At 45.9% G+C, this 12,876-nt stretch overlaps 1 protein-coding gene across 1 annotated transcript in view; it reads right to left on the bottom strand.

Moving 5' to 3' along the window:
• Positions 1–12,876, bottom strand: part of SLCO3A1 (solute carrier organic anion transporter family member 3A1) — a 108,276-nt gene that overhangs the window by 67,387 nt on the left and 28,013 nt on the right. The window contains exon 2 of the mRNA XM_080982140.1: positions 12,263–12,728. Within this exon, the coding sequence (XP_080838266.1) occupies positions 12,263–12,728 (466 nt within the window). The remainder of the gene's footprint in view (positions 1–12,262; positions 12,729–12,876) is intronic.

Genomic DNA, 12,876 nt, shown 5'->3' with positions numbered 1-12,876 from the left:
ATGTTCTTTGTGCATGAGATTCAATGTAACTTTGCCTGGAAATTTCTCTGTTATGGAGAAAGCTCAGCTCATTTTCAAGTAAAAACATTATTATTATTATTATTATTATTATTATTATTATTACTATTATTATTACATCCATCTGACTGGGTTGCCCCAGCCATCTTGGGCGGCTTCCAGCAAAATATAAAAACACAATAAACCATAAAACAGCAAAGACTTTCCTATACAGGGCTACCTTCAGATGTCTTCTGAAAGTCAGATAGTTGTTTATCTCCTTGACATCTGATGGGAGTGTGTGCCACTACTGAGAAGGCCCTCTGTCTGCCTGGTTCCCTGCAACCTTACATCTTGCAGTGAGGGAACTGCCCAAAGACCCCCGAAGCTGGATTTCAATGTCTGGGCTGAACAATGGGGGTGGAGACACTCCTTCAGGTATACAGGGCTAAGGCCATTTAGGGTCTTAAAGGTCAACACCAGGGGGCCAGCAAACTTTTTCAGCAGGGGGCTGGTCCACTGTCCCTCAGACCTTCAGACCTTGTTTGGGGGACAGACTATTTCTTATTATTATTTAAAAAAGAACGAACTCCTACGCCCCACAAATAACCCAGAGATGCATTTTAAGTAAAAGGACACATTCTACTTATGTAAAAACATGCTGATTTCTGGATCGTCCACGGGCCAGATTTAGAAGGCGATTGGGCCGGATCCGGCCCCCAGGCCTTAGTTTGCCTAACCATGGTCAACACCAGCACTTTGCATTGTGCTCGGAGACTTACTTGGAGCCACTGTAGATCCTTTAGGACTGGTGTCATATGGTCCAGGTGGCCGCTCCTGGTCACCAGTCTAGCTGCCGCATTCTGGATTAGTTTTAGTTTCTGAGTCGCCTTCAAAGGTAGCCCCACACACAGCGCATTGCAGTAGTCCAAGTGGGAGATAACCAGAGCATGCACCACTCTGGCGAGGCCATCGCCACTGCTGGAACCTGCCTTTTATTCAGCATCCGACATGAACAGAGGAGAAGCAACAGGCTGTATTTAGGACAGGAAGTGGTTGTTGAGAATGGGGAGAAGAGCCAACTCATGCGTCCCGTTATTGGGCTGCAAGGCAATTTCCAAGGCAAAGAAGGAGAAAGGGTGCTGCTCAGCGGTACAGCATCTGTGTTGCATACAGAAGAACCTGGGTTCAACCCCCGACTTCTCTTGTCTGAAATGCCTGTCATTATAGACCATGCCAAGTTATATGCATTGCGTGCAAAACGTCCCAAATTCAATCCCCAGCATCTCCAGGTAAAGCTGGGAAGCACTCCCTGCTGGACAACCCAGAGAGCTGCTGCCAGTCAGTATAAGCACTACTGAGCTAGACCAACCAATGGTCTGATTTGGTATAAGGCAGTGCCCTAGTGAAATATACTCGGTGAGGAGGAATGGAAGTTCCCCCAGAATGTCTGCTTTATATACATTATTTACACAATGGGCCCCACGTGATTGGCTAATTCCGGGATTCTCCTGTAGGCCAATCAGGTTGCGGGTTCACTTCCACCTGGAGCTGGATTGGGTGGCTCCTGTGGACCAATCAGACTACTGCATTCTGGACCCGATTGTTCTAGGACCAATCAGACTGCTGCATTTTGGATCCTATTCAACTCTGTACATAACACCTATGCTGTGAACAAATAACACTTTTGGGTAATGTTATTTTAAGGAACTAGGATACCGTGTTAAAGTCATGGCTTTCCTCAAAGAATTGTGGTAGTTTGTTAAGGGTGCTGAGAGTTGCTGGGGGACCATTATTCCCATCCCAGAGTAACAATTCCCAGAATTCCCTGGGAAGAGGGGCTGACTGCATCAAGCTCCCTGAATCTGCTGGCACTGAATCCCACCCGAAACTAGCGAGAGCCTGGAAGAGCCCCAAATTCAATCATAATCCAGCCGCCCGAGCTACTTAGTGATTAAGGCAGTGGTTTTCTGCTAACATTATGTCCCGCATCACTCAGCATATTGCTCAGCTCTCCGTGGAAGGTGAAAAGGGCATCGCTGAATTCTTCAGAGCTCCGTCTTGCTCATTTGGCTGAGGGCAGCCGGAATAATCTTCCCCGACAGGCCTTGAAAATATCTTGCAACACCCACTTCTTCCTCTGCTATTATTACTGCTGGGGCAGCGTGGTGAGTGAGGGGTGGGTGTGGGGAGGGCAGAGGCCTTTAAAGGCTAGAGGAAAAGCAGAGAGAACAGTGAATGGATTCCAGGGTTCAAGCAAAGCTGATTCTACAAGCCTAAAGTCTACCCTTCCCTACTTTGGGGCAGACTCTGCCAGCACTTCTGCTACCTGTACAGCTACCTCAGGGATGGGGGACCATTTGGAGGCAGAGGGCCAGATTCCCTTGCAGGCATTTTTCTGGGGGCTGGATGCAAGTGGTAGGCAGGGCCAGAAGCAAAGGTAGGTGGAGCAACAGGTGCAGCACTTCCTTTCCGTCCAATGGAGAAAAGCCTTTATAGCTCTGCGGTTCCAGTCTCTGTAATTTATTCTGTAATGCCTGTTTATTCTGTTTCCATGCTGCCTGAAATGTCTTCCACATTTTCCTCTGCTGCAATGAACCTTTTTTCCAAAGGAAGCCTTAAAAAACCCCTTCTGCCCTTAGTCCTAGAGGACAAAAGCAACTGAATGACCTGTCAGTGGTGTGCAAACATCATGCAAAATGGAGAAGGTCACAGCTCAGGGGTAGAGCATCTGTTTTGCATGCAGAAAGTCTCAGGATTCAGTCCCTTATGGCATCTCCAGGTAGGGATGGGAGAGGGAGTTTCCCCCCCCCCCCCGAAACCCTGGAGTGCAATGGGCAGTCAGTGTAGGCAATACTGATCTAGACAGACCAGTATTTATATACCCTCCTTCATCCGTAGATCTCAGGGTGGTTCGCAACATAAAAACACAAGATAAAAACACAAAATACATAATAAAAGCAGGAAGTAGGAACCACAAGGGACACAGGTGGTGCTGTGGGTTAAACCACAGAGCCTAGGACTTGCTGATCAGAAGGTCGGTGGTTCGAATCCCCGCAAGGGGGTGAGCTCCCGTTGCTCGGTCCCTGCTCCTGCCCACCTAGCAGTTCGAAAGCACGTCAAAGTGCAAGTAGATAAATAGGTACCACTCCAGCGCGAAGGTAAATGGCGTTTATGTGCGCTGCTCTGGTTCGCCAGAAGCGGCTTAGTCATGCTGGCCACATGACCCGGAAGCTGTACGCTGGCTCCCTCGGCCAGTAAAGCGAGATGAGCGCCACAACCTACGACTGGACCTAATGGTCAGGGGTCCCTTTACCTTTTAGGAACCACAAATCAACAACCCCACGCCCCGCATCCGGTGCTCCTTTCCTCTGCTCCTGGAATGAACAGAACCCAGAAAAGGAGAAGATACGCAGAGAAAGGCAGGGCTTTTGCGTGCCTCTTACAAGATGCTTTGCACTTTGGCACCAAGCAGACGATACGTGCCTAGTACTTTAGATCATAGCTATACCACTTTGAAAATAAACATAAGACTGCTTCTGATGGTCCTGCGAAATTAAGCACACAGACCTGCTGCATTCTGGAAAGGGCAAAGCTTTCAGCAGCCTCTCATGATGCAGTCTATTTGACTAGTCAGAAACTGTTACGACCAGCTGGCTTCAACCAATCTCATGCAAACCAGGCAGCTGATCCAAGTGTATTGCTCTCGTTTGCCTCCCTGACTTGCCCGCTGTGTTCAGACCTCCGATAGCTATTAGCAAAATGACATGAAGTGGAGCAATTGCTGTGATATGCCAGAGACCCAGAGCGACGATGCCGCAGTGAACGTTTTTCTCCCCCCCCCCCTTTGTAATTTAATAAATACATCCGCTTAAGTGCCCCCGCAAAGCATAGAAGGTGTTTCCATTAATTGATTACGGCCATGACTCTAAGTGAACTGCAACAATATTTATGTTTTCATTTAATTTTCTGGGTTAATGCTGCCACAAACAGAGATGTGGGCAACCTGAGCCCGGTCTACTAAGGAGCGGATATTCAGAAACAATGACTCTGGAGGAAGGGCAATGATTTAAAAGGCTTCAGGTTTTTCCTGGATCAATGACGGTGCGGCTGATACCACAACATCCTTGTTGATTTTTTGCCATTTAATCTTAAGAGGAATCGGTCTGAGATGGACAGAACACCTGCTGTTAAGAATATATATGGCACTTCTGGGAACCGTTCCTGGATGGCTAGTATTAATAACTCATTCATTTCTCACTAGTACATCCCTTTGTAGGGGCGGTATGGGGTAGGCAGGGAATGGAAGCTATAAGACTTTACTAAATGACTCTCGTCTGGGATTAGTAACAAATGTTGTTGAGTACTTTCCATGGAAAATAGATAAGGTTGTAACCAACTAAGGAGACGTTCAAATGTGGGGAATATTGTGTTGGTTTTCCTGACTATAAAGCTAATGTTTCTGTCCTGTTTTCTAATGTTCCTTTCACACTGCGGTATCTGTTGTGTCGACAAGCCCCCAGATCAACACAGGAAATTAAAAGGAAGGGAGACCCACCCTCTTCTCTTATTGGACTACAGTGCTACCTCAGGTTGCATACGCTTCAGGTTACAGACTCCGTTAACCCAGAAATAGTACCTCGGGTTAAGAACTTTGCTTCAGGATGAGAACAGAAATCATGTGGTGGCAGCACGGCAGCAGTGGGAGGCCCCATTAGCTAAAGTGGTGCTTCAGGTTAAGAACAGTTTCAGGTTAAGAACGGACCTCCGGAACGAATTAAGTATGTAACCAGAGGTACCACTGTACAAATCATCCACCTGACATTATTAACCCAGGGAAGATTGGACCAGGAACAGCTTGGCCACAATTCATGCATCGGTTATGTCAAGACTGGATTCCTGCAATGCACTCTGCATGGCACTCCCCTTGCACTTGATCTGGAAGCTGCAGTTATTGCAGGATGCTGCAGCATGACTGCTGACAGGAATGAGGCCTTGCCGGCATATACCACCCATACTCAGAGATCAGCACTGGTTGGCAAGTTGCTACTGGGCTACCATTGGTACATAAAGCCCTTACTAGCTGGGGACCAGTTTACCTGCAAGATCGCCTTGCCCCACATTCACCAGCCTGACCGCTTCAATCTAAGGAACTGGCACTGTCACAAGTGCCACACAATACCCATTCTGCACTCGGGAGACCTTAGTCTTTTAAGTGCGGCAGCACAGACTTTGGAACTCCCTGCTTATTGACGCCAGGCAGGTGCCTTCACTGTACTCATTTCGGCACCTGCTAAAAAATACTTTTGTTTAGAGAAGCCTATCAAGACATGTAGAGAATGCTGACCTGTGCTGCAATCTGGTTTTTACCTTATTGTTGGTTTAAATTATTATTTTTCGATGTTTTACGTAGTTGTTTTTAATTGTTTTTACTGATAATTTCATTGCTTTATTTTTTCTGTAAACTGCTTTGAGGGCTTTTTTTCTTTTCTTTTACAATCAAGCTGCATATGAATTGTATGATGTAAATAAATAAACCTAGACAGCATCTTAAAAAGCAGAGACATCACCTTGCCAACAAAGGTCCGTATAGTTAAAGCTATGGTTTTCTCAGTAGTGATGCATGGAAGTGAGAGCTGGACCATAAGGAAGGCTGATCGGCAAAGAATTCATGCTTTTGAATTATGGTGCTGGAGGAGACTCTTGAGAGTCCCATGGACTGCAAGAAGATCAACCCTATCCATTCTGAAGAAAATAAGCCCTGAGTGCTCACTGGAAGGACAGATCGTGAAGCTGAGGCTCCAATACTTTGGCCACCTGATGAGAAGAGAAGACACCCTGGAAAAGACCCTGATGTTGGGAAAGATGGAGGGCACAAGGAGAAGGGGACGACAGAGGACGAGATGGCTGGACAGTGTTCTCGAAGCTACCAGCATGAGTTTGACCGAGCTGCGGGAGGCAGTGGAAGACAGAAGTGCCTGGTGTGCTCTGGTCCATGGGCTCACGAAGAGTCGGACACAACGACTAAACAACAACAACAAATAAATAAATAAACACAGGGCTTTGACAACCTGCATTGAGGGCTATGCTACTAGCCACAATGGCTGTGCTCTGCCTCCACAGCTGGAGGCAGCAGTGCTTCCAAATACCAGGAGGGGAGAGGGCTCTTGTGCTTTGTCCTGCTTGGGGCATCTGGTTGGCTCCTGTGGGAACAGCATGCTGGACTAGATGGTCTATTGGCCTGACCCAGCATACTCTTCTTGTGCTCTTGAAAAGAGACAAAATGATCCACGAGAAGTGCCAGGAACCTGGCAGCTGCAGAGAGCTGAGGAATCACATACCGGTTTGAAACAAGCAGTCAAATCTCTGTTTTCAAGCCTTTTGTTTTCGTTTGGTGCTAAGGAAGATGCAGTGCCCATCACCAGCCGGAAAGGATGGCGCCTGCGAAAAGCTGAATGTGCTGGCAGTTTGAACATCCTCTTCTGAGCTCGGAGAGGGCGGGGGGAATTTGGATTTGGTTTGACTCCAAAGCACTCCCCCACCCTTCCTTCCTGCTATTCCTATAAACAGTTGCTACAGCAACACTCTCTTGTGGCTGTCTCACAACCTTTACAGCACGTACTACAGAGCTTTCTACAGGGCCTGGCATCAATCCTTCTAATAGCAAACTCAGGTGGCGAGTGCTGACAGGACTGCCACAAAAATGGGGCCAAGGAGTAACAAGCGGGAGGTATCTGCATGCCCAAGGGAACCCAAAGTTTTCAGAAGTAATTTTTTTTAATGTGGTAACCAAATACCCCTGCCCCCCCAAAAAACTCCACAGTCCAATGAGGACTGAGCATGCACCATAGCCTTGGAACGTTGTGACAATTGGGGCAGGGGAGAAAACAGCGGGGGGGGGGGAGACTGGTATATCCTGCTTGGAGGGCTGTAATATCTGAGCAGATCCATCCCTTGACCCAGACCAGGATTCTAGAATGCTCTGGGAATTCTGGAAGAAGGAGCTCCAGTCTGTACTTAACTGTGAGCAAGGAAAGCATTCTGAAATAAAGCTCTCCATTCAGCAAACATGGCCTCCATCTATGTTCTGTGTCCCAGATGCCAAAATTCAATGGAGAGAATGGACCATAGAATGGATGGCTGGAGCCCTGAACGCCGTTTAGGAGGCAAAGATACGTTGCCCCACCCCCTTGACTCATCCAATGCAAAACAGGAAAGCCCTGGAACAAAATACACATTGGAAAGAAGAAACCAAAAAAAGAAAGACAGACAGAAGGAACAAGGTGATACGAAGGTCCTGTTCCCTGCAGGTGTCAATGTGCCAGCGAGTTCCCCATGGAGACCTTAGTCAGACTCCTGGAATTATATAGGATGGAAGTGATAAAGGTGATGCACAGGGAGCTCAGTCTTGTTTTCTGACCCTGCCGTGTTCCTACTTGACCCACACCTGACATCACATATGGCAACAGGTGTGGGGTGTGGGCAAATGGGCATGGAATGTGAGAAACGGTCTGTCAGGCCGTTCCTGAGCTCTGACCAAAAAGATAATCACACCCTTATACACTGCACACATCCCTGTTACTCTGTAGGAGAGGGCCTCCTGAAGACACCGTCTCATCAGGAAGTCTGTTCCACACAATGTAGGAACTAGACCTTTGGAGTTGTAGAACTTTTCTGTGCTGGAACCTCCTTTTCCTTACCCATCAGATAAGCACCAGAGAATTGCAGAGTTGGAATGGGACCCATGGGTCATCTAGTCCAACCCCCTGCAATGCAGGTATCACAGCTCAAGAATCCCTGGTCATCTAGTCTCTGTTTAAAACCCTCCAATGAAATCCACCACCTTCTGAAGTAGCCTGTTCCACTTTTTTCTTCAGGCAAGCCTATTCAGAACTGCAGGATACTGACATGTGTCTTAATCTGGTTTTAGCTTATTGCTGATCTTAATTATGCTTTGAATCCTTTAAATACTTGTTTTTAACAGTTCCCCTCACTCCTCGATAATTTCATTGTTTTAGTCTTCTTGTAAACAGCTTTGAGGGTGCTGGGGTCTTTCTGTGTGTGTGTAAACAATCAAGTGGTATATAATTTTTGTCAAATGTTTAAAACAAATAAGAGGGACCACAAAGGCCAGCCAGTAGAGGCATTCTGTCTCTGATATTTCACCTAAGGTGAGATTGCAGTGCAGAAAGTTAAAAGGCAGAAATAGGGGAACAATCCAAGGGTTGCCAAGTCATCATTTTGTTTTGGAACAAGAGGTATCATAGCTACCAAAAAGGACTAGTTGACAGAGTCTTCCCTTCCTGGCAGGCAGTCACAATGGAGATCAAGAGAGAAAAGGGCACGGCTGTGTATGCTGGCTGAACAATGAGGAGCTAGGCTGGGTTTATGTGAGGCCTTTGAGGGAGGAAGACAGAGCCCAAGAAAAAACTTCTCCACTACCCCAGTTCACTTTGGCCAGTGGTGAGAAAGGAAGCATTTCCCACAAATGAAAATGACAGTGGGAGCCCTTTTCCTGGATCCACAATGCTCCAGGGGGATAACATTTGCTTTTAATTGTATGTTGTTGTTTCCATCACAGGAGTGTTTGCTACCCTAGGCTCCTTTTGGGGGAAAGGTGGCATCTAGATTTAACTGAGTAGAATGAATGAATGAATAAGTTGGCTGTCTGTGCCTGCCACTGACTCTGGTTCCAGCCTCTGCTGGGCTCCCTTGCTTTCTGCCCCACAAATCCCAAATGGGCCCCCAGCCACCATTGATGGAAAAGTTTAAGGCTAAACATGTCAAACTATCATAAAGGGTTTCTCTTCTTTGTTTTCCAAAGGTAGACCCCACGGAGGACCTTAAGGTCCACAAATAACAATGAGGTCCACAAATAACAATGAGGTCCCAAGCCACAAGGTGGTTAGATTGCTCTCAACTAGGGCCAGGGCCTTTTCAGTACTGTTCCACCTGGCCTTTGGTTTGGACTCAGTCTGACCCTTATGTTTCCCTCCCCTTATAGTTTTGATTTATGGGCTACTATTAAAATGAGGCTGCATTTTAAATTGCATTTTAACCCATATTTTAATAAACTGGTTGTTTGTTTGTTTGTTTGTCCCCCCCCATTATGTTTTATTGTAATTTTATTGGTGTTAGCCACCCTGAGCCCGGCTCTGGCCGGGGAAGGCGGGGTATAAATAAAATTTTATTATTTATTATTATTATAAAGTGTCTGAGAAGGGCAGCCCAGCCTTCAAGATGCCCACTCTACCCTATGACCCCCAGCCCTGACCACCTTCCCACAGGGGTCTTCTAACAGGTATGCATCCATGACTGCAGTTCAGGGTTTCATACACCTGTTTTCCAGCTCAGCCTTTAGTGAAGGTGGCTTATCCCTTCTGCTGTCCATTATTGGTGGCTTTGGGGCAGCAATGGGATGTACTGTAAGTAGGGATAAGGGAGAAATCAGACTCAGTTTGCACTGAGAATGAAACCGACCTAATTTGCACTTTCTGAAACCATACGGTAACCAAAGCATGGCCATCTTTTGTAATCCTCCAAATTCTGCAATGCAGTTCTCAAGCAATGTGTACACAAAATGCACAAAATGCATAAAGTGTCCAAAGAAATGCATATATTGAAAATAACATAGAAAAAATGCTATAGTAGGGGAGATCACTTTGCAAAATATGTGGCTACTGCAGTAAATGTGTGTATTTACAGAAAATTATGCTAAAATGCAATTTTTTATGAGGACTTTTGAAAAGAAATCACAAACTGATGTGAAAATAGGGTCTAAAAGTTAAGATTGGAAACATGAGGAACAGGGAAACTGAAACTGGTGGATTTTCTCATCGCTAAAGGTAGGCAGCCACCTATTCTTCAGTTTGATGAAAGATGCCAGGCAAAGCAACCTTCCCTGTCTTAGCTCCTTGTAAATCATTGTTGACCTCTTATGATGTCCGGTTGGTGCTCCTGAATCTTTTGAATGACATCGGTACAAGCGTCTGTGAAAAGTGTTGGTGTCTTTCTCTGTTATTTTACACAAGAACAACTTACAAGTCTTGGCTTGTGATCCCAAGGGTATATAGAAAACTATTACTTCCCACTAGGCAGAAACTAAACCTGAATATTCCAGCAACTGACTTAAGGCAATGAAAAGTGGGAGGAGGGAACCTTACTGCCTAGATAAGAAAGCCATAATTGGTAACTTTGAAGTCAATAAAAAAAATGATCCATAAAAAAGTTAAGGGTGCTTTAGAGATTTCACTTGCAGAAAACATTAGGAGAATATCTTCCTAATTAACCACTCTCTCATTACACTTGTCAGCCCAAAAGGATTATTAACAGATCATCAGCTTTCTCTAATGCCAACAACCATGAATAAATAGAATGGTTATCTCTTTTCTGCCATTCTAATTACAAAAAAAAATCAAATAGACGAGGCAAGAGGCGCTATTCATAATCGTTTTTCTCTGCCACACCCTTAACTTCCCTATCCACCCACCAGTGGTGGGGTTGGATACTAGGGTACCCTGTGCAAGGCCAAAATTTGCCCCACCACCCTCTCAATGCCCTTCCAAAGGCAGGTAAGGAGGTACCCAGCTTTGGGAAAGCGATACGAGAGCCCTGTCTGGGTCCTAGAGCCCTCCCGCCTCCTTCCCAAAGCTGGGAAAGTACTAACTAGACTTTAGGAACGAGAGGGAGGACTCTAGGACCCTGACAGAGCCTCATGCCTCCTTCTCAAAGTCCAGCACCTTGTTTTCTGGGCTTTGAGACAGCAGCTCCATGGCTCAGCACCCATTGCACAGCCCTAATCTCCCCATGGATATCCACAAAATCCATCTGGTTTCAAGATGCCATTATTTCCCCATCATAAATATTTTGCCATTGTGTTCCAAAATAACTAATTTTCGGAGCAACGAGCCAAGAGGCACACACGTTTCTGCTGTAGGAATGACAACTATTTCCTGGGGAAGGTGAATGAAAAAAGAGACTTAAGAAAAGACTATGTATGCGACCACGGTTGCGCAGATGTTATTGGCCCAGAGATGGAAAGAAGATAAAGTCCCTACCGGAGAAGAATGGCAGATCAAGTTGATGGATTATGCTGAAATGGCTAAAATGACTGGAAGAATCAGAAATCAGGAAGACCAAAATTTTAATAAGGAATGGGGAAAATTTATAATTTATCTTAAAAACCATTGTAAACATAGTTAAAATCGTTAGTAGGATTGGAATATATCACTTGTAGTTTAATGGTGAATTTTGGATACAATTGAGAGGTAAAAGATGTGGATTATTATAAAAGATGCAGGAGGAAATGATTAACAATAGGACCCACAAAGGGGAGTCCAGGAGATTCTTTGGAATCTTGTTTCTATGTTGTATGTTGGATACATGACTGTAAATTTTTAATCTGAAAAACCAAATAAATAAATTTATAAAAAAGAAAGAAAATGGAGACCTAGACTAGTCATCAGGAAAGAGGAAGGTGCTGTAGAAGTTTATTCTTAAGAACGTAAGAATAGCCCTGTTGCATCAGGGCCCTCTGGCCCAGAACCCCATTCTCATGGTGGCCCACCCAGTTACCTGTGGGAAACTTGTAAGATGGGCCCATGAACAAGAGCACCTCCTCCTCCTGTAGCCTCCAGCAACTGGAACCCAGAAGCATTACTGCCTCTGAACATGGAGGCAGAGCATGGCCATCATGGCTAGTCCCTGTAGATAGCCTTCTCCTCCACAAATCTGTTCAACCATCTCTTAAAGCCATCCAAGTTGGTGGCCTTCATTGCCTTCTGTGGAACCGAGTTCCATATTTTATGCGCCGTGTGAAGAGGTTCATTCTTTTATTGATCCTCAGTCCTCCAACATTAAGTTTCATTGGATGTCCATCAAATACAGTGGTACCTCGGGTTACATACGGTTACATACGCTTCAGGTTACAGACTCCGCTAACCCAGAAATATTACCTCAGGTTAAGAACTTTGCTTCAGTATGAGAATAGAAATTGTGCTCCGGCGGCACAGCAGCAGCGGGAGGCCCCATTAGCTAAAGTGGTGCTTCAGATTAAGAACAGTTTCAGGTTAAGAACAGACCTCCGGAACGAATTAAGTACTTAACCCAAGGTACCACTGTAGTAATATAATGATGATGAGAATTCCCACCCAACGAACAAGAATTCAGAAGCAAGAAGGCACAATTCCAAATCTACCCAGAACAAAGTTAGTACAGAGGACAAGAAACAGCCAGAAACGATACTCTGGAAAGCTCCACCACTTACCTATATAAAGGGAAGAGTCTTTCCTTCTCACGTGGTCGTCGATGTAGGAAACTCCTAAAGGCTGTACAGGGGTGGCCCCAATCCCTAGGAGGACTTGAGCTCCAATGAGAAGCAAATACATCATGTTGGTGGCGGTTCTGTTCCTGCAGATAAGCTCCGGGTCTGGTCCCTCATCGCTGGCAGAGCCATTGACCACGCAAACATCCCTCCCTTCAGCGCCCCACCGAATCTCCCCGGATTCGTATTCGTACTGATGGGTCAGGAATTCGGGCAGCGCTGAGAGGAGAGCCCCGAGAGCCATGACGATCCCTCCGCATCCTATCAAGCGAGGCCGGTGGCCCCGGGCACCAAAATAGCTGACAAAGAGGATGAGAGCCAAGTTCCCAATCTCAAAGCTGCTGGCGATCACACCCACGTCGGCACTCTGCAGGTTGAATCTTCGCTCCAAGGTGGTCAACACACTCACCTGTGAGGAAAGACAATGAGATTTAGCGTGCTTGTGTCCTGTTTTCTAACGTTCCTTTCGCATTTTCATTCACACCAGTGTGACACAACAACAAACATTGTTGGACAATGTGTTGGTGTTGACCTTTAAAGCCCTAAATGGCCTTGGC

The sequence above is a fragment of the Podarcis pityusensis genome (genome assembly GCF_964106645.2).
Source record: "Podarcis pityusensis genome assembly, chromosome: 14".
NCBI lineage: Eukaryota > Metazoa > Chordata > Lepidosauria > Squamata > Lacertidae > Podarcis > Podarcis pityusensis.
Note: the sequence above shows the minus strand (reverse complement) of the source record. Positions and strands in the feature narration are given on the sequence as shown.